The sequence below is a fragment of the Alosa alosa genome, chromosome 12, assembly GCF_017589495.1.
Source record: "Alosa alosa isolate M-15738 ecotype Scorff River chromosome 12, AALO_Geno_1.1, whole genome shotgun sequence".
Classification (NCBI taxonomy): Eukaryota; Metazoa; Chordata; class Actinopteri; order Clupeiformes; family Clupeidae; genus Alosa; species Alosa alosa.
Genome location: NC_063200.1, coordinates 21,070,019 through 21,092,491, shown reverse-complemented (window position 1 = coordinate 21,092,491; position 22,473 = coordinate 21,070,019). Strand labels below are relative to the sequence as shown.

The following is a 22,473-nucleotide window of genomic DNA, read 5'->3' as shown; positions in this document are numbered from 1 at the left end:
CAAGAGTGACTGTGTAGATATGCAGTTATTCCTTTTTTCATAATAAAATCATTCATATGGAAAATATCTTCGTTGGTCATGTCAAAAAGATTTGGAGGAACGCGGGGGGCAAGGGAATGGGGGTGGGGACGTGAGCGCAAGCTAAACTGAGGATTGACCAATACTGTTTCAGCACTGGCTTCAGACACTGCGAGTAACCCCGACTACGTCGTTTGCCTCCGCGTTTCCGCTTTGGAGAGCAGCAGGATTGGGCCAGTAGAGAGCAAGCTCTGGGAGAGAGAGGGAGGGAGAGAGAGAGGAAGGCGGTGACAGACCTGCTCTTGTAGAGGACTACTACAATGGTATGCGCGATCACCAGGGCAGGCTTTTTGGAAAACGGTCCACAAGGTTAAAATAATAGGCCTACATCTTGTCGTAATAGTAGTTACTGCTATTTACCCGCTGCGATCCTTTTAATCATTCGCTCATCAAATCTTTGTAGTCCCTGGTCCTTTGGCAAAGGGACATTTTCGGCTGGCATTGAGAGGACGAAACCTAATGGGTTTACTGGATAGCATTCTGCGAGCTACACGCTTGGATTTGTTCTAATAAAGGGAAACTTCATAAACACATTGCACCTTTTGAAGTGGGAAGATATCGGTTTGGTAGCTAACGGATTCGACGCTCTGCAAGGCTCGCAGCAGAATACAAGGTAAACGTTGTCTGCTGTCCATGTTCTCTCACGTCTGTGCAATTATTGGTCCACTTATGGTCATTGTTATTCCAGTCCCTTGCGGCCATCGAGACATTTCGTCAAATAACGTCTTTGTCAGCCAGTGACGTTAAATATATATTTTTAAAACGAGTTCATTATTATCAGTTGATCGTTGAGCTCCCTGCTGTCAGTGAAATAGGGCATTCAAAATATTAGCCTAGTTACAATAGCCTACTAAATTCGAGGTCGAAAATAGTCAAAGTGATTTGTCTTTAGTGCCCCGCTTGTTGTGAAAAGGCTTGAAACGGTTGATCTCGAAGGCAATAGTATCGGCCTTATAATACGATTTGTTTGTTTTGGCTGATTGCATGTGTGAACCTTAGCTAGTATCAACTATAACAGTTTACTTTTCAAGCATTCTGTGCATCTATTCTGTGGAAAAGTGAAATACGAACACGCCTTTTGTAAGTTTGTTGGAATAGGTTAGTATCTTAAGTTTATTAAAAAGGCTACAACAATTGACATATAGTATCACAAAGAATTCAGCTAGAATAACCTCAAAACATAAACATCCATTGATAATATCAGCGCTGTGTTAAAACATTGATAGTACCTTCTGACACAGAAACAGCCTATTCCAGACTTTTGTTCTGAAAAACAAAACGGCAAAATATCTGTTTGTAGGCCACATGGATTATGTCAAAATATAACCTCGCAGTAAATGGACATTATATGTTGAGTTCTTGGAGGCCTCTGTCATTACACGCGCGTGTGTGTGTGTGTGTGCAAGTGTGTGTGTGCAAACGCGCGCGTATATGTACGCGCGCGCTTTTGTGTAGGTTATCATTCGTTTTTGCGTCTCTGTGACGAGTTATTAACATACTCTGCAGTTAGTTTAAATTTCAGATGCATGGTAAATTTGTATCACCTCATATGGTCAGACCATGATTACATAGCTGCAGGCCAATAGCCATCCCAAGAGTGGTGTTCTGTTGGTAGAACGTAATTTTTTTTTTATTTTGACCATAACCTTTACTAAGTAAAGACATTTGGTTTGGACTATATGGTTTTCCACCTCTGCCTATAGTCACCTTAATGTTTAATTGTATAGCAAACGGCAAGCTTGCAGTTCACGCCTCTCCTCGATCTGACAGTTGGATCCCTGCTTACGAGGCCTCCCGACATGGCGGACAACGAGGAAACGCTTGGTCTCCAAAATTCGCCAAGTGAAACGGATTCGAAGGATTTACACACTGAAAGTAAACCGGAGAAACAAAATGGAACTTCAAGCAAATCGCCGTCATCGCAGACAACTTATATTCAACAGGTTAGGCCTTTCCCATCTCTCAAGGGCCTGAGCCTATTGCTGTAATCAAATTATGAATATAGATGAACTGATGTTGCCTATATAGACTGTCTTCTCTTTAGGTTGTTGTTGTTGGCTAAACACTGCATACATATATTGTAACTGTTGCAACTTACTATAGCGAAGGTCAAAATAGGTTCTTTGACGTTCGCTAGTAAGTGTACTGTCTATTCACAATAAAAAACAGTTTAATATTAGAAAATGCATTACATATGCGTTTATTGAATCGGCTGTAAAAATATATATAATAATTTCAGTAGGCCTAATATGTGCTTTGTATATCAAGCTGTGTGTTTTGGTTTTTATCCGTGCAAAAGGCGCATTCTGTATTCTAGGTATTTATGCCTTCTGTTTTTTGTATGTTTAAGGGAATGGAAGGAATTAAGGTATATTTGCATGAAAGGGAGCTGTGGATGAAATTTCACGAAGTGGGCACAGAAATGATAATCACCAAAGCTGGCAGGTAAGATACACATTTTCATTAAGAGGGCAAATTGCACCAGTGTTGCTATTTTGCACTGGCATGCATGCTTGTTTTCTCCATTGACAGTCAGGTGAAATTAAAATAGCATAGCCTTTTCTGCCATGGAATGACACGTTGGCTGTTTGGTCACCATTCTAAAGTGGGCAGGCCTCAAAACAACATAGGTTCTGTCTAGTAGTTATATGAAGCACACAAAGTGCAGACTTCCTTCAGTATTCTGTATTGTTTTTATTTCACGTAAAGCATAGCCGAGATAGTTTAGCCTACTAAGTATTTTTTTAGAAATTCTGATTATGGCAAGATTTATGGAATTTGTTACAGTGTATGGGAGGTATGCTATCTCTAATGATGTAGGGCAGTTGGCATTGTTCCCTTCACAATTTTGTATATGTTACAGGAATATGACTGTTAAGAGTGCTGGAAGTCTCAGGACAGTTTTGCTCTCGAATAAATTAAGTCTGACGGTCTCAGTGTGAAACTTATGAATGCCATTTGCTTAATGCCTTGTGTTTGCACTGGCGATCTCGGTCTTGGTTGACGAAAGACGACACAAAGTACCGTTCTCGCCTATGAAGGAGACAATTACAGTGACAGGAACAATAAAGCGTGGTAGGCCAAGGCGTGAGCGAAGCCATTCAATGCCACCTGCCTCAGTCAGGATTATAGTCTGTTAAAATTGGTGTCTGCACAGGGCAATTTTGTTGACGATGAATTAGTCCTTGTTCTGTTGAAAAGACAGGTTCATGTAAATGTTCTGAGATTGTAGGCTGCGGTTACTGGTTGATTCAGCTTCGTCAAGCCTCCTGTAGCACACACAGGCCTAGACATTTTGAACATCCCTTTTCATCCCTTTTCACTTCATCGTAGGTTGGCATTGCTTTGTTGTGGTCTGAATTCAAAGATGCGGATGCACAGAATGTTTTCGTGTTTCGGTGTATTGTGGCAAACACTCCTTGAATATACCTATGTGTGATCTAGTCTTGGCATTAGACAAAGATTACATTTTATGATGTGTATCTAAAGCTAAAGCTATTTAATTTCAGCAGTTGAAATTGCTGGATGTATTTTCTTCGTTTATAAGTAACTAAAATTACGTCTAGGCTATAGGCCTATTATTTTAGAGACAGCCTTGTCCTTGACAACAGTTTCAGTTTTACTCCAAGTGAGCTTTGAAATACAAAAAAATACTATATATATATACTTGCATGCTCCCAGTGTTGACCTAATATCACTGTGTGTGCCTTTAGGTCTTTTAGACGACAAATGTGTCCGTAGTCTAGTATGGTGGTCCGTGCTTATGTTAACAAATTGTCTTGCGGGTCTCAGGTATTTATTATTCATTAGGCCCAGGGCTGTGTCGCTGATATAGCCAGCCAGTCTGAGCTGTCTTTCAGTAGGCAATGGTGATATGTATGCTCTTCTTAAACTAATGCATAAAGCAACCTTTGAATCTGGTTAAATTTACTCCATTTAACTTGAGGCATGTTAACCATTCCTCTTTACCCAAAGCCCTCAGTCTCTCTGCTGACGTCCCCAGCGTTTGGGCCTCAGTAGTCGTCCTTCATCCTTAGTTAATGCCTTTGACCATGCATTCCTCTTTCTTCGACCTAATTCAGATTGATATATTTATGTATTTATTTAGGGTATTTTGGTTTATAGTAGATTATTGATTGTTGTGCTTGTATGTTGATGACAGTTCCTGAATGTTCAGACGAAGACTATATTTTCATATGTTAATTGCAAGTAGCCATTTGTACATAAGGAAGAGTGGAAAGTTCCAAGTTGTAGCCTATGATGATAAACTTTTCCAGTAAGAAAACTCTTAGCCTAGGCTTATATAAACGCAGCTCAGGATTAGCTGTTATTCGAATTATATTGTTATTTTCTATTCGTACACAGTTTTATAAATTTGTCAGAGAGAGGAGATAGTTTTCATGTTGTAGGCCAAACAGTTAAATTAAGTTCATATAGGCCACTTTTTGCACTAGATTCTAATTGAAAAAGAAAATACAGCCTAAGTAATCGAAATAAATGAAAATGTAAATGCCCATGCAGAGACATATTTTATTTGGTTGAGAATTAGTTGGGATTATTGGCTATTCATATTCGTCTTAGCAACAGGTTGGCAACCTACAGTTACCATGGTCAATAAGCGTGGCTGTATGATTATAGGCCTAATGGAATTCAAAAGCATATTCAAAATTATTGAAAGGTCAAGTGTGGGAGAAAGTGACGTTGACCTTTTAAAATATAATTATATGTTCTATTATTCAAACACCTAACTGTACATAAGGTAGGCCCTATTGTACAACAGTGAAGTCAATCTTAATCAAGTATTTTTTAATCAAGTATTTATGTTGGCTTCTGGACAATCTTGCTTCATAAAACTTGCAATTCAATGATGCTGTTTTCTTCTATTTATAGACGAATGTTCCCCAGCTTCAAAGTGAAGGTGACTGGACTGAACCCCAAAACGAAATATATACTTCTGATGGATGTCGTGCCTGCAGATGACCACCGCTATAAATTCGCCGACAATAAATGGTTCGTATATGACACAATAGCTGCTCCAGTGGTGACATTTAGGCACCATTTCAAGAACTCTTAGTTTGTATTCAAAGTGATATAAAATGCTCCAGATTTCTTTTAATGGTAAAAGTATATTTGTTACTCGGGGGGGAAATATAATTTGGTTCCAGTGGCTTATCTAGTGCAACTATGTCTAATATAGTTTTCCGCTTAGGCTTACTGTCTACTTATAGAGTTAAAATACTTGGCATATTGTTTATGCCGCATAGACAAAGTTTTTAAAAAGTACAGGGAGCATCGTTTAGCAACGAACATATTGAGATTCAAATTGCATCAATTGCTACAAAAGGTTTCAAAATGCAAACATTGCTTAGGTTTTACTGTCCTAGGCAGATTGCGACTTTAAGTAGGTCAATATAGGCCTACAGGCAATGCTCCAATTTATTTATAAAGTATTCTGGACTCCGTTAAGTAGACTTTGGCGCCTCTGTCACAGAAAATAAATTCTAAATGCCTATTAAAATATTCTCCTGTAAATAAAAGTTCTTCTCTGACAAGCTAAGCAGAAATGCGGTTTACAGCGTGTGTGTGTGTGTGTGTGTGTGTGTGTGTGTGTGTGTGTGTGTGTGTGTGTGTGTGTGTGGATGGGGGAGGGGTGGTGTAAGTTGCGGAGTGGGGATTTCTTGGCAAGTATAGTCAAAACTAAATAAAGGCGAATGTCATTTTTTTGTCGGATGAAAATGGCCAGCAGTGCAGGAACGAAGACCTCTTAGCACTTCTCTATACACGTTTTGCACAGTGCTCGCAGCTATGAAAATTCTATGCTGGTTTAGGGCAATGACCGTATTTTCTAACCTTGTCCCATTGCAACGGTTTGGGTCAGTGGCTTTGAATAGACGTGTGTATAGTGATGATGCACAAGCCAATAATTGATAATTACCTATCCCGTTCAGGGCCTGGAACTAATCACCCTTATGATCAAACACTGTTAGTTTACATAACAAAGCGACTTTTCAGTTCCACCGATGAACCTTGCAAAGCAGCTAATCGTGCAAACTTGTTATTGCTGTTTTCATTTTTTTCTTTGCCTTCTGGGCATTTGTTGTTCAGATGAGCGGGCCAAATCTCGGTCACTGGAGACTTGGGGCCATTGACGAGATGTCGGGTTAGGCTTACCAGTTACCTGTGTATATTCATATTAGCCTAAGGCTATCGTGATTGAAGAAAAAATCAAAGTAGGCCTAATAGGCCTCAGTGTAGAATAAACTCTTTTCTCAAATTAAGAATAATGTATGAATTCTCTTTTTGTGAAATTGCACTGTAAGACATCATAGGGGTAGGCCTACATTAATATAAACGCGCTGACATGCATCACCATTTAATATCTGATTGCTTTAAATAGTGTTTGTCAGTGGACGGATAGTAACCTACCTTATTGCCGAGGTTTGTAGGGTTGCTTGAATATTAACGGTGAACTTTAGTTGAACGTAGGGAGTTTTCTGCAGGGCCGGGTCACCGAGGTGTGAGTTAAAATGTTGGGATTTTTCTACTGCGGTTTAGGTCCGTCACAGGGAAAGCAGAGCCGGCGATGCCCGGGAGGCTCTACGTCCACCCGGACTCCCCTGCCACAGGAGCGCATTGGATGAGGCAGCTTGTCTCTTTTCAAAAGCTTAAGCTGACTAACAACCACCTCGATCCCTTCGGACACGTAAGTATATGGTTGTTTTGGATTATCTTGTCCAATATTTCGCCTCCAAGATTGTGTATTTTTAAGTACATATGCAACGACGTAGAGGTGTGGGCGAGAAAAGTGCCATATTCTCCTTAGCTAATCGGTTGGGCCTTTTAGTTAGGAGGGTGGGAATACCTGTATATATTTTTAGGAAACCCATGTTGAATGTCTGGGTAATTGGCAATCTAATCAGGAAAATTGTTGTAATCATTTTGGAAAATAGGTCAAATTCTATTTTCAGAATAATTTATAAAATTCTTTCTAAGTGATTTTGGAAAATAGGTCTTGGTCTGCACAGGCATCAGCTAGTAATCGTCTGATCCCGAGATGCAATTAAAAAGATGTGTGTAGAGTGGTGAACTTTTATTCTGTTTAAATATCTAGTTGTTTTAAAAGGTGAAAGTGTGTTTTAGAATTTGAAATAATATATTGTTTGGTGAAACATCACCCCCTATCAGCCGGTGAGCCTAAAGGTGTTGCTGGTTTGAGCTTATATTTTTGGATGTGTCAAGATGTGAATTATTTTTATCATTCATAATATGTAAGAAATCATCAGAGATAGGCAATGGGAAAGGTACTAGGAAGTGCTGTGCCATACTTCAAAATAATGCTGTTTATAAATGTGTTATAAGTCAGAACCAGAGAAGCATCTTCTCCTAGTTGCTACCCCCTCTCTCACCCAAGACCCACAGCATTAGCAACTTCCAGTCTAGAAACAACTCCATAATGACACATTGAGCAACAGTGTCTTTCTCTGGTTTTTGTTATGGTACTATTACTTACAAGCCGGTTGATTTGCATGCCGAGCTATAAAGCCCAAACTGATGAAGAGCCCTGACCACAACGAGGCTGCTCTTAACCAGCGAGCTGATTGATCCTCACTCTGTCTGGCCTTGCTCAATCCTCAAGAGTTTTTTGCTTTTGTCTGCCTTGGATTTCCTAAGTATGACCTCCCAGCCCGTATAGTCCAGTCCAGTGTAGTCCAGTCCAGTTCAGTCCTGTGTTGTGCCACTGCTAAGTGCTGATCACAAAGCGCCATTGGCCCAGTGTTTGGTCGGGCTCGGCCCAGTGGTGCTTGTTGTCCTGCCAAACCCCAGCTGGTAGGGCGAAACTGGAGCCAGCCTGGAATGTGAGCGGTGTTGTAAATTTTTGGCCCAAGTGCAGTTTTGATTGGTTGCAGTGGTTCTTGACTTACAACGCCCCCCCTTTCAATACACCCACCCCCACTACCACCTCAAACCACCCCCCCCCACACACACACACACACACACACTCCCCACCAACCAGCCCCTTCTAACCCCCCTTTTTCTTCAAGTGTACCATGGGATCCCTAAATGAAATACCGGTTCCCCAACCAAAATAACAATCTGTCGACTTGTTGTTCCAGGTGGTTGGAATAATTTTCATGGCTATTTATAATTACTAGTTTCTTCGGAGATGAAGCAGAGGCACGACAGCCTCGTAGACTGGATCCAGTTAGGCAAACATAAAACAAGCCTGCCCTATTAGAAATCCATTTTAATTAATGAGACACACACACACACACACGCACACACACACATAAGGCAGAGAGAGAGAAATTGAGCCTGAAGAAAAAGGCCACAGTGTTTTTAAAATTGCACATCCTGCACTCACAGGGAGAGCTGTAAAGATAAATGGCATTGAGGAGGGCCCTGGTGGATCATTTTATTCCCATTAAAGTGTTTTGATATTGACTCCAGTCTCGCACAAGGCCAAAGAGTATCTCTTTGATCGTGGCCTCTACATCAGTCACCCCTTCAATAGGCTTACACATTTTTTCCCAGCCTCAGCCGAAATGTCTAAAAATTTTGGCTGCGCGTGAGGCAAGCTTTGGAATAACTTTGCTTCAAACTGTTTACGCTTTAATGACAGAGGGAGATGAGCAATAGTGGAGGGGTATACAAAGCTTGTTAATCTGTGGGGCTTCAGAGCCCCTGTGATGTCGGAACATGAAAGTGGGAGGGCGACCACACGAGACCCCTAGGTCATCCTTCACTATCATCAAGAACTATCATGGCCAGTCTAGGGGTTTTGGTTGGGTGGGGGCGTTGCTGGGTGGTGTGTGTGTGTGTGTGTGTGTGGAGGAGGGGGGGGGGGAGGGTGTAGCTGCAGATACAGACCAACAGGGTAAGGGTAAGCAAGGAGCAGACCAGTACTGCTGACTGACTGACTGGGTGGTCCCTCCCACCACCAACAGCAACCACCACAAGCCCCCCATGCCCCAACCGCCCAAAATATCCACCACCATCAACTGCTGGAGCATGCTGGGAAACACTGTCCCATCTCCATCGTCCCAGCCGGGCCATAAGGGTAGATTCCAGAACCTTCTGATGGAGTGAGAGACAAGATGGTGCAGAAAGGGGGGGGGGGTCGATCACTCAGCATTCGTCGCCGTCTGTGTTCACTGACATGGCCAGGCCCAAGGTCTGGATAGGAGACAAAAGGAAAGGCAACGCAAAAGCAATGTTTTTGTGGATAGTCCAGCCCATGTCTCTGCGCTGCTGCCCTCCTGTTTCCAAACGTGTAACTTTAAATACACTTCACCTCGAAAACGCTACAATAGGAACAGTGAGGATTGACAAATGACTGTGATGGCTGAAGACCCCCTCACGTTTGGGTTTTTCGACCCAGTGAAAAATGAATTAAAAGAATTCTTCATTTCCTGCTTGCTTACAGTAAAGAGGATTAGAGTATTTAGAGTGTTTGAGATACTAGCCAGACACACTGACCCACAGAGAGAGTAGGCCCACTGTACGCTAAATGTAGGCTATCTGTGCCTGTACTGCCCACAGTGAGTATATTAAGGTGGACAGACAAGCTACAATCTTACTACAGTGGTTATGTCATATAGCATAAGAAGGGGCAAGACTCATTTGCTTTCATGGTGATTTATTATTTATCTCTTGTCTATTGTCCTCTGTGGTTAGGAGTGGTCAAATGAAAAATGTCCGGAAAAAATGTGTACCATATGAGTAAGCCATATTATGTATAAGTCCTCTACCAGTGTCTGACATATTCAGGACTCAGGAGGTCAAATTCAGTATTTATCATATTTCTAAAATTCGCAATCTTTTCACAAAATCTGTATGTAGACGCCAATGTGTAGGCAGCTAAATGGGACCGACCTACAAACACACAAATGCCCCCGGACTTGAGACCCCGCGGGGACGTTTTGTCATCTCATGCTAAAGTGGACTTAATGAAATTAAAAACCATCAGATTGCTCATGGATAATGCCCATGACTCCCAAGTACGTCAGAACAATTACACTAAGGCCCGCGGATGAGAGAGGCCTTGTGAAAGGGGCGCATAGGCCCAAGTTCAACTGAGTGGACTGCGTCTTTGTGTCGCCAGACGAGCCGGTGAATACAGCGAGAGGTCCGCGGACTTAGTACAAAAGCGGGTCATCGGAGGTCAGGAGGAGAAGCCGGAGAAGGGAAAGGTGTTCGAACAGGGCTGCGGGAAATGGAAAAAAGAGAATAGACCAGCCACTGGGAACTGTGCATGATTTGTTTAGGCTGATCTCTCTCCCCTGGCAGATTGTTTAATGATGGGCAGTGTGGCCGAGGATGTTGTACATGGACGTTGTGTTCCACTTCAACCACGGTCATCTGAGAAGAATTTGCCATGTGGCATATTGTTTCCATGATGTTTATGTTACGCTCACAATACGTCATTGATATCAGGACTCCAATTAGCCCACTTTAACCGTGTCACCTGACTAGGACAGAACTATTGTTGCTTCAGTTGACTTCACCTAAGCAATCTGTTATAAACTATTCAGTGTCAACTTGTCATGCCTTTAGAGCAGCATTTCAAGCTAAATAAAGTATTTTTTAGCTAACCGGTTTATATTATGCCTTGCAGATTATTCTGAATTCTATGCACAAATATCAGCCGAGGATCCACATCGTGAAAGCGGATGAGAATAATGGATTCGGATCCAAAAACACTGCGTTCTGCACTCATGTGTTCCCAGAAACGGCCTTCATTGCGGTCACATCCTACCAAAATCATAAGGTAAGTCAGCTGAAAGACTGTCTTTATAAAATTGTTTATGTCAAACGTAATAGCATGTATGCCTATTAAAATGCACAATTGTTTATGCCATAGTAGCCTAAAGGTGTAAACACTCCTTCATGTCCGAGCACTGATGCTACTAATTCAGAATATTTATTTTTCATTATTTTCCTCATTTAAATTAGAAACCAGATAATTCAGCCTTGTATATGAAACAATACGTATGAGAGAATTAGTTGTTTAAAAACTGTTTTATGCTAAACGAGATTAGACTAGTTTTCAATAATGAAACCAGGTAAATGGGTCCAGTTGCCTCGAGTAGAGTAGCCTATAGCAATAGCCTATGTCCATGTAGCAGAACACCGATCTCATGACATGAAAATCACTGATAGTAGGCCTTCTCTGCGCACTGAAACATGTCAACACCCATGGGCCAAAGAAACCACATGCCCAATAGCCAAGCAGAGACCTGGATCTCAAGGGACTTTTCAGACATTTCAGTCAATACCTCCCGTTTTTATTTTCTTTCAGCGTAAGCAGCTTCAAGTAGTAGCTTAGCACAATAGGATGAATAATTAATGATAATAATAAAAGGAAACAAGTGTGTGTGTGTCTGTGTGTTGATGTTGTTACAGGGGCAACTGCAAAAAGTTGTCAGGCGTTTACTCAGAATACTTTTAGGTTAGTAAACATAGACTGCTCATACCATGCATGCAATTTACAAACAATCACAGATTTTCTGTTGCTCTGTCACCACAGGAAAATAAGTAGGTCTATTTTAATGTTTGGAGTGGAATTGTATAAAACATAAAATGCAAATGTTCTGTGAAGACTATTGAATTTCGTTGTTTGCGAGGAAAGGGCTTTAGAATCATGTAGGCCTATCTGTGAAGTTATTTGAAGTCGCATTGGATGAAGTTACACATGAGTACAGAGTTATTCCAAATGTTGGTGAAAATCAAATAATTGAAAAAGAAAATATAACATTTTAGGTTTGTTTTTATATTTCTATTTATTATGAAAATGCTTTTATATTTTACTTTCAGTCGCAATCTGTCGAACAAGGTGCGTCCATATGGATTTGTACAGTGAAGAGATGTAGTTATTGAAATAAGCAAAGTTAGTGTTTTCCAGTAGTGTAACGAAAAATGAAAAGGTTGATAAAGTTTTTCACTTTTCTATGCGTGTTTACCAAACTGTCAGAGTAACACAAACCTTCTAGATCTATATCTTAGGATGTTGAAACTGTGTTTCTGGAATCGATTGGATCTCGATTCTATAGATTTGAGCATGCCTGGCGGGCAGGTTGGAGCGAAGGTCATGATCAGAAAGAACATCAACAAGAATCAGCCCCGTCTGCTATTCAAATAATTTTTAAGTTACCAAATTAGTAGGCTTTATGCGTCACTCTGGTATAAGTCTGAGAAACACAACAGTATAGCCTATAACAGTAACTATTACAATTTGGAAGTCAACATGAAAAGCGCAGGATACCCAGGATACGTTTTTGAAGTTTTGCTTTAGCCTATTTCCTGCAGGGGGTTTTTTTGAGAAAATTAGGCATTTATAGAGATACCATGCAAGATGGACATGTGAACAAGCTGTAACAAGATGGCTTAAAGGCAGCTATTTTTTGATGGGCCTATGTGACAACAAGGTGGAGGGTTAACCTGCGGTGGTTTTACAAGTTATCTTAGGCTATCTTACATTCGCAACTATTGTGCTTAGGGTTCCAGCGGATGTGATGGTGCATTTCGAGGCTTGACATATCGAAGGCTTATAGGCCTGTGGTTGAATGCTTAACTTTGGTGGTGTAACGAAACTGTTTTTATTTTCATTAAATTATCTGAACCCAAACTATGACAAACTTTTCGAATACAACTTTGACATTTGAGTTTGAGTAGGCTACGTGTGTCTGTATGTTGTATCATTACATTATTGAATGTTGAATTAGCGCATGTCACATAGGGATATGCTTGCAAGTGCAAAAATATTTTTTCTTATTTAAAAGTTTAAGAGAATATGCGCACGTTTCACCTGTCTCATGTTTATACTTGTTTCGTCGTATCTGCTGCAGTGTGACGTTTTGACAGCACTCGTTGTGAAAAAATCCTGTTCTTATTGTAAACCCCTCAAAATATCCCTTTAAATTATTTTGCACAGTAATTTCTTTAGACGGCTGTGCATAGCTAGTGCATAGCCTTTGTCTGTTTCACATCCGTGCTTTAACTATGTTGGTGTCAAGTTTTAATGTGGGGCAGTGGAGGGCTGGGAGTGGGGCGAATACCGGTAATGTCTCCTCAGCCAATCAAAATTCCATGTTGCTCTGAACAGGATGCAACAGGCTGCCAGTCAGAAAGAGCCATTAATTATGGAGCCTGCATAGTTGAAATATCGCATAATTGTTGTTTTCACGTGTAGTTGTGTTTTATCCTGAAAACTAACTATTAAATAAAGTTTACAAAAATAAACTTGTTTACACATGCACGTAAGCTAGCCTATTGGCCCACTTTTTATGATTATTTGATTTTTGCCCCATAGAAATTATTGATGCCCAAATAGCAGTTGACCCCTGAGAGAATTAATGAATTATTAAATCGCCCATATTCTGCAAAATATCCAATTTTATATGGTTACAGTATTGTCCCCCTTCAACCAGTGTATATACAGTAAGGACAGAAACAGGTAGGCTATCTGAAATTACGTTAGAAGGACTAGAACACGTTATTCCCGAAAGGTCTGCCAGTGCCGTCAGTTCTAATAATAATATTATACTATTGTTTTAACTACTCACCAGTGTTGATTATTTTACATTTTTAATGTAACGTTTGCCTACTATATTTGTAAGACACAAACATACAATGATTCTATCTTGCATTTCCCATGATCTGTTTTGGCTAAAAGATACAATGGAGCCTAATATCAACGATTAATTTTGCCTGTTTTAGAAGCCAAGACAGGTAGATAATTTTTGGAGAGGAGGTATGTTTTTTTGTCTCCCTTTAAGTAATCCCACCAGCTTTTTGTCATTGAAATGATGCGGATACCATCTACTGGTTACTCCTCTTCAGTAGTCTGTAAATATTTGTTACGTAAATTACATAGGTAAAACAGACTTGGATGTATAAACTAAAAGACACGGGCAGGCTTAATCTGTGCCAAACGCGCCGTGCGTTTACGAGAGCTGTGAGGGCTGCGTGTGTCTCAACAATGAGATATTTTACAAGGTTTGGGTGAAAGTGAGAGCCAGAGCGCAAGTTGACGTCGTGTTGGGAAACACACCACGCAAGCCAACTAATTACCTGCCAAGTAAAGCGTGGCTGAAGAGGGGATATCCTCGCACTGACTGTAACTCTGCGTAATACTGTGTAACCTCCTTTACAGGAGACCCAGGTTCGTTCGGTCCCACAGGCGAAAATACAACAAATTCATAAACATTCGCCATGGAGAACGTATAGCCGCGGGATGATATGTGTTTTCATGGAAAATGCGTGTAATCCCAGTTTTATATTAAGTTTAGTTCATTATTCATCACAGAGTATATTTTACCTGGTTTAGGATTAATGTTTGTTTATGATTCGCTCAGCCTGGTGCTTTATTTAGTTTTGTGCGTCATTATTATGATTACAGCATAGGGGTTGATTAAAAAAGTAAAATTGTAGCCCTCTTGTCGTCAGCTCTCAACTGTCTGTTTTCATCGGATAGTATTTTTGTCGACTGTTAGGGATTCAAAATGCATTTTATGATATACTGTTGTAATCCTTTAATTTAAGTATACCCATTAAATTCCAGCACCGTCACATATTTGTATGATGTCGAGCCACGCTGAGCTACATTGGATAGGATCATGCGAACTGGGCTCTATGGACTACTTTTAATATGTTCATACAGATGATTGCTTTCCGAATGAAAACAGCTGTACTGTATCTTTTGCGAAAAATAACACAACTATTAGATAATCTAAATTTAGTATTGGTATGTTTTAAAATGGTCAGTTTAATGAACAAGTGGAATGTGTCCGACTTAGACACGTTTTAAATGGCGGGATAAAGCTTAGATGTCAAAATAATAACTTATTTTTAATCTGTCAATCTTTTTTCACTCCACTCTTTAATTAAATAAAGCCAAACTTATTCATGTGTTAGTTTCACTTTTAGATCTGAAACCACCAATACAATTTTCCAAATTTAGACTTTGGAAATTTGGATGATGATTTCTGGTTGTAAGTGCAGATGTGGAAGAACTATGCTGCATTCTATTTTCTTAAAATTGAAAAAGAACAGGAATGTTTTTTTTTTCATGAAATTTAGACGTTCTATGCATATTAACCTGGTTTCTGTTGATGGTCTTTATAGAGTTCACAGGAATTTCAATTACAGATATAAATTGATAGGCTACATGCCATGAGATAAATGATAAGAGAAACTGTGCTCTTTGGACCTTTAGTAAAACCCAGCCCTTCTGTCATTTAAAAGAAAAAGCCTGTATGATCCCTACCAGCAGAATGAGGAATATACTGCATATAAGATACATACTGCATACCTAATTACTCAAATACTCCCATGTCTTTTTGTTTTTAGATAACTCAGCTAAAGATTGAGAACAACCCATTTGCGAAAGGCTTCCGGGGGAGTGATGACATGGAACTTCACCGGATGTCACGCATGCAAAGGTAAGTAATCGGGAGGCCCAATGTAAGCACTTTCTCCTCACCTAGGGGCACACAACAGGCCTTTGTTAAAACTTGGTGCCACCTGAAAATGTTGTCATTAAATGTATCTGAATGCACCTAACACCCCCTCACACCTAAAACTTCCTTAGAAACACACAAGGACATGTCATGTGCTGTGGTAAGAGCAAGGAAAAGTCAATAAAGTGCCGTTTTTTCCTGTCTTCCTTTTCCGTTCACCGGAAATAGACCCTCTTGAGGGTCGTCTTGTTCTGGCCTTCTAAGTCTGCTAGGCTCATTGGCCCTTCCTAGGCCGTGTGAAAGACATCTCCTCACAAGGAGAAGGATTGGTCACCAGATAAGCCATTGGTGACTGGAGTCCTTTACAAGTCTGAAAGGCTCTCGGATACTCACAGCGTCTATGGAGCTGGGCTAATCAGTGCACATGTGGCTAGGAATGGTCATTAGAAGGGCCAAGGCAGCAATTACTGTATCTGAGGGTGTTTTATTTTTTTATGGGACATAAAAAAGAGGCAGCACCCTTCTTTTCCTGCGATGCACGGTGCAGGCCCTTGTGATGTAAGTGTAGCTCGTCGAGTTCTGGCCAGGCTTTATGTGTCGGAGGGCTTTCATGGTCGATCTGGCTCAACCCTCAAACGGGCCGTGATGATCGGGCGACATCCCCTCGGTTTCACGCGGGGGGAAAAGCTGCGGCCCTGTCTCAGCCGGCAGGAGTGGATGGGAAGGGATGGAGATGCGGAACAGTTGTCTGCGGCGAACGACGATTCGATCGGGCCAGTCCCGAGCCGGCACCGGAGACCACATGGCTCAGGGCTCTGATTGGGTCCAGATGACGGCGGCGCAGCGCACATCCACGGCTGTGTGGAAAAACACTTTTTCAAAGCAGAAAATCTGGTCCGAAGCCCACACCTCAGCCAACTGAGGCGTTGCCTGCACTACCGAGCAAGAGAGAGAGAAAGCGAGAGAGAGAGAGAGAGAGAGAGGAAGGAAGTGTCTCTACATTGCGTAAAGTAGTGACTACTGTAATGAATGTTCACACAGAGCTAGAGTAGGCATATCATTGCTTTTGAAAGGAAACCATCCTTTTATTTCACAATTCAGCCACTGACCAGTCACAATCCAGGCATCGTCTCTTGCCATCTAGAAATCGTCCAGAGCCGCAATCACTGCGGCAGCAGCAGCAACAACAACTGTGTTATTCTCTCCTGACGTTTTTCAGACGAGGAAAATGAATTCCTTAGTCCAGGCGATGATGCACACGGCTGCTGTAATACATAAATCACCGTAAACGCACACCTGTAATGTAACATGTGTCCTCGGCTGGCGAAAGGGCCTTACCACCTCTCTCTCTGAGAGAAGCCAGGCCCTCTCTTAACGGAGGACTGTGGCCAGCGGAGGTCTGGACTTAGTTAGGACTCTGGTCTGCTGAGGCCTCTTTGCAAAACCAGGTCACTTCTGTGAAAGGAGAAGAAGAAAAAAGGGGGGGGAGACAAAGGAAGGGGGTGGGAATCAAAGAAGGAGGAAAAATGTGCAGGGATGTTCATGAATCACTTAGAGTCATGTATCTATCCTCATCTTTCGACCACAGACCAACAAATGGGTCGTAGGCCGATGCGACTGTAAGAGAGTGCAGCATGTGGTTAGTTGTTTTTCAGGATGGCTGAGATCTGTAGATGACATATTCCATGTAATTGTAACTCTATATTGGGAAAGGAATCAACTGGGGGAGATTTTTCTTTGTTTGACTCTCTCTCTCGCTCTTTTCACTGTGTGTGTGTGTCCATTTCTCTCTCCTCTAATTCTTTTGCTACCCTTCAATTTATCCATCCTCCTCTTCCTCTCTCTCTTGCAGCAGTAAAGAGTACCCGGTGGTGCCCAGGAGCACGGTGCGCCAGCGGGTGGGCACCAGCCAGAGCCCCTTCAGCGGCGAGGTGCAGGGCATGGGCACGGCCAGTGGCCTGGGCGCCGCGTACCCATGTGAGAACGGCGTCAGCAGCACCTCACAGGACCTGCTGCCCCAGTCAGGCTCCTACCCACTGCCCCATGAGCACGGTCAGGACTACCACTGCATCAAGAGAAAAGGTGGGCCTCACTTCCTCACCTGCTGACAGAGCCCATGAAGTAGAGTAGAGAGGGGTTTTATTTGCTTGTCTCTGAAGACCTGTCCTAAGGGACAACAGCACTAAAATAGTAGTAAAATTAAAATTAGCACTCTTGCTAACTTTGGGCTTACATTTTGTATGTTATACTGATGTCCATTAATGTGCGCTGTAACTATTAAATATAACAAACAAACAAGTAAACAAATAAATAAGAAGAACCCATCATGTTTGTAAGTGGTACTTTTATATCTTTAGAAGCACTTTCAGCACCAAGGAACCTGAAATATAGCCCCTTTTTAAGAAGGACAAAACATAAATCGGCATATTTGTACTTGTACTTGTCTTATTGAGACTATTGAGATCCCTTTCCTGTAGGACTGCTCTGCACTGAGTAAATCGGTATAGCATGTCCATAGGCATGTAAGCATGTGTGTCTTTGCCTCCTCTGTTTGTGCTGCTGATTGCAGCATTCACTCTGTGGAGAAACAGGAGTAGCCTACACATCTCACATCTTATCTCCTAACAGTGCAGAAGTCTACTGTAGAGGGGGTTCAGGAAGGAATGTAAGGGCTCGTTCTAAAAGTAATCAACTGCAGGGAGTAAAAAAGGAGTTTATTTTTTAATGAGCTGAACACTTTACAGGAATGTAGTTAATGTCCTGTGGTGATTTTCTGGTACTGTGTGTTTCTGTTTTCAGTATACTATCTCTCCCTGCTTTATCTGTCCAATTGTCCTTACTTCTCCCTCTCTTTCTTTCTTTGTCTCTCCCTCTATCTCTCTCTTTCTCTCTCTCTCTCTCTGTCCTTATAGTGGAGGATGACTGCCACACAGGCGACCACTCTTACAAGAAGGCATACATGGAGAGCTCCTCCAGCGAGGAGGACCATTACTACCGGCCGGTGGCCTACTCCCAGCCTTTGGGCCTGGCCGGTGCAGCTGCCGGACCCTACCGGACCGAGGCGGGCCAGCGGCAGGCTTGCATGTACGCCAGTGCCACGCAGGCGGCCGAGTCTGTGCCCAGCCTGGAGGACATCAGCTGCAACACGTGGGCGGGCGTGTCGCCGTACGGCAGCTGCTCGGTGGCGGGCATGCAGCCCATGGACCGGCTGCCGTACCACCAACACTTCTCGGCGCACTTCGCCTCGGGCCCGCTGGTGTCGCGGCTGAGCGGCGTGGCCGGGCACGCCTCGCCACAGCTTGGCGATGCCCACGTGCCCATGTACCAGGGCTCCATGGGCCCACACCAAACTCTGAGTGCTGCGGCCGCACGGCAGTGCAGCCCCGGCAGCGCCGTGTCCGGCCTCCAGTCGCCGGGCACAGGGGCACCCCCGGGCCTCCAGGGGAACGAGTACCCGCTGTACCCGCCACACAGCCTACCACGCACGCTCTCGCCACACCAGTACCACGCCGTGCACAGCGTCAGCATCATGCCCGAGTGGAACGAGGGAAGCTAACTGCCCAGGAGAAGAAGATTCCGGGAAAAAAAAGGGTCGAGGAGATTTGGAGAACGACTGAGGAGTCGGGGGTCGGCGATTGCATATATTTATATCTCATATGTTTATGTGGAGAAGAGTACGTTGCTCACCTTCAGACTTGTATGGTCTTCTGACATCAGTTTTTAAGACCATCATGTCGAGACATTTAGAGACTTTAAGGCAGGAGGCCAAGTAGCACAGCACAGACATCTTTAAAGATGATTTTTCGGACAGTCTGGCCACCCATGTCAGATATCCACCAGAGATTTTCTTTTCAGGGTTGAAGGATGAAGTATCACGTCAGTTTGTAAAGTATATGTGTATAGTACAGTATAATATGGAAAGAAAAAAGATAAGCTATAAGCTTTTCCCCATTTTTTTAAAGTGACGGACTTAAGCACAGGCCTACGATTGCATCACAAGACCCATTTTTTTAAAGCAATTTTTATATTCTATTTTTCATCTTTGTGTTGTGGTATGCTTTTGTTTTTTGTCTTTGTAATCTGCAAATATGAAAAGATTGTTAGATGGATCATTTCTTTTTTTAAATAATTATGTTGACATCACCCTTAAATATGTTTTTTTTTTCTAATATGTTCTATGTAAATGTTACTCAGAAAAAAAGACAATCACCAGTCAGAAAAGTCAAGCCGAGTGTGAAAAAAAGAAACAAAAGTGTTTCTATAGAGTGCAGACTTCTGGTTGGGGCAAACCGATGCACTTATGCAGTTTAGGACAGTTCAGGGACATACCTCACCTCATCTTTAACGAAGTATGAGCGGAACCATCCGACTATAATTAATGTATCAGTCTGAAGTAATAGTTTCCTTTAAGACACAGTCAGTTGCAATTTGTTTTTATCTTTCTTTTATCCATGAGGGTTCACAGTAACAGAGACAGTTAATCATATATGGAATATATACACTATTTATTTCTATGGTGTGTGTATGGTTCTAAATGGAGTCAAGGTCGATGTGTTGTGTTTGGCGTACAGCTGTGCCATCTTATGAAGATCTCTGTATTATATTTTCACTACGCCTTCAATTTCAAGAACCGTTCCCCATCCTCTACGGTTGTGCTGAAAGCATGATGTCAAACAGTACTGGGCCATTACAGTCAGTGATACATTGATACATGCTGTGCATTTTGTACTGAAGTTTTTGTCAGTCCTGTTTCCAATAGAGGTATTTTTTGGAAGGCTTGCGAGTACGTGTGGGAATATTAAAGTTCATTGTATGTAACTGTGCACACTAAAAATTCCCATGGCTTATGCACTAATTGTGTATTGAAAGCATTCTAAAATTCATGAACTCTATTGAAAGAAAAGAAGATTAAATCTTTTTTTTTTTTTTTTCAATTGATCTCTCTGGATACTTACAATGTTACCTCGAGCCAAACAACTTGGAGGGGTTCTAATACAAACACTCAAAGGATCCCAGTTGAACCTTTACAGGCTCTGCATAGGACTGTAAAAGGTTCTTCTGTGGGGAACGTAAGCCAAAGAACCGTTCCTTTTCTTCCACCATTGTACAACCTGAAATGGCTAGGTGAGGCTGAAAAAGGCAACCAGTACACTAAACACAGGGTAAATCTTATGACAAGTTCATTCAGTGAGATTATATAACAAAGCATTGATGAATTGATGAATACAATTTCACTGTGTCAGAATACAGGGTAATGGTATTTTTATTTATTCATCACGCACACTATTTGTCATCTATTACCCCTCCACCCCCCTTCTGGCAGGAAGGAGTATGAAGGAGCAAAATCAATTAAAAACATGAAGTAGGATAGATGGTTTATCTATTGGCTAAAGTTACTTTAAAAATGCTTGTGGTGCCATTTTTTTTTCATGTTAATAGTATTTATTTCCCCTGTATCATAAAGCCTTTTCTAATTTTTTTTTTTATCAGAAACTACACTTGTTAGTCTACCCTGTTATGTTGGTTTGTATCTTCGTGGTATCCTTCTGTTTCTATTTTAGATTTTTTTTTCTTCCTCGGACAAAGAGAAATCATGCTGACTTAGAGATCAGAGCATTAATTCTAATGCCTGTTAAATGAATATGAGATAAAAGAAGTGGTTTACTTTGCTGTAAATACAACACAAATGTACATAGAATACAGAATTGCAATAAATCTAAAACATCATCCTGCATATTACTCTATATTTTTTGTTTCTTGTGAAGGAATCTTCTGTAGAGTAAGGCACATAAAGGACTGGCTAGGACTAGTCCTCCTTAGAACTTAATGCTGAGAAGCACATGATTGACTAACATTTTGCTGACAGCACAGAACTCAGGCAATGCAACAGAAAATATTTCAATCTTTAATCCTCTGTTGACAGGCAGAGAGACACAAACACATCACATTTAATCCCCAGAGAATATCACCCAAATCCTCTGCTCCACATCCAGGTTCAGCAGTAAATATTTGTAGTCTTGCTAGTCTGTTCATTCTTTAGACTTAAACTGCTTCAACCTCATGGAATGGCATTACAAGACTACAAATCCCACCATTCTTAAACCGTAAAATTGTCATTGTTGCCATACTACAACAAAGGCAATAAAGTCAAAGTCAGCTTTATTGTCAATTCCTTCACATGTTCCAGACATACAAAGAGATCGAAATTACGTTTCTCACTATCCCACGGTGAAGACAAGACATATTTGACCAATTTTAAGTCCACAGACAACATAACATTCAAGTAAAACAAAAGTAAGTAAATAGAGTGAATAAGAGGGCACATATAATAATTGAAAAAATAAGAGCAGCAAAATTTTTTTTGAAATTGTGCATAGACAGTCAATAAAATACTAGTGCAAATACTGTAAAATACTATAAAATACTGTTTGACCTAAGTAATAAAAAGTGGCATAGTGGTGCAAGTTATTGTAAGAGCAGCAGAAGTGTTGTGTTTTCAGGACAACAACACCAAGTTGTAAAGTGTACAAGTTGTGCAAGTGTTCAAGTGTGCAGGTGGTGCAATATAGTCAGGTGCAATATAGTCAATAGTAAAGGATACATAGTGACTTATCTCCTACCTAAACCCATGAGATATCCAAGACTGTCCTCTCTTTACTAACAATCAACAATTCACTGACCAGGGGAAGTATTCAGTAAACTAATCCTAGAATGGGATCAATGAATTTCGTTCGCCAGGGTTTCCTCCATGCTGTTGGTCACAATGCAGCCGCCAACTAATTGTCCTCATCATCTCGCTGATGTAGAGAAAATCCCCCTGGATTAAAGGGGTCGGCTGGGCTGTCTCTCCTACAGCTGGCCCCCCTTTCCTGCCACATACACACACACACACACACACACACACACACACACACATTTTTATACACCCCCTCCCACA

At 41.5% G+C, this 22,473-nt stretch overlaps 1 protein-coding gene across 3 annotated transcripts; it reads left to right on the top strand.

The window, feature by feature from the left end:
- The first annotated feature begins 262 nt into the window (after positions 1-262).
- tbx5a (T-box transcription factor 5a) lies at positions 263-21,263 on the top strand. 3 transcript variants are annotated; one of them, XM_048259849.1, is made up of 9 exons: positions 263-341; positions 1,849-2,021; positions 2,429-2,523; positions 4,969-5,088; positions 6,634-6,781; positions 10,694-10,846; positions 15,427-15,518; positions 17,389-17,618; positions 18,449-21,263. In XM_048259849.1, the coding sequence occupies exons 2-9, from the start codon at positions 1,878-1,880 to the stop codon at positions 19,090-19,092; spliced, it is 1,626 nt and encodes a 541-aa protein (XP_048115806.1). In that variant the 5' UTR covers positions 263-341; positions 1,849-1,877; the 3' UTR covers positions 19,093-21,263. The 3 variants fall into 3 exon arrangements, with proteins under 3 accessions (XP_048115806.1, XP_048115804.1, XP_048115805.1); XM_048259847.1 differs by having other exon boundaries at positions 279-691; XM_048259848.1 differs by having other exon boundaries at positions 279-691; positions 1,806-2,021.
- Positions 21,264-22,473: the final 1,210 nt, after the last annotated feature.

Coding starts and splice junctions, on each gene's coding strand:
- tbx5a (XM_048259849.1), top strand. CDS start 1,878: ATGGCGGACAACGAGGAAACGCTTGGTCTCCAAAATTCGCCAAGTGAA. Junction 6,782..10,693: donor ACCTCGATCCCTTCGGACAC/GTAAGTATATGG, acceptor TATGCCTTGCAG/ATTATTCTGAATTCTATGCA. Junction 17,619..18,448: donor CCACTGCATCAAGAGAAAAG/GTGGGCCTCACT, acceptor CTGTCCTTATAG/TGGAGGATGACTGCCACACA.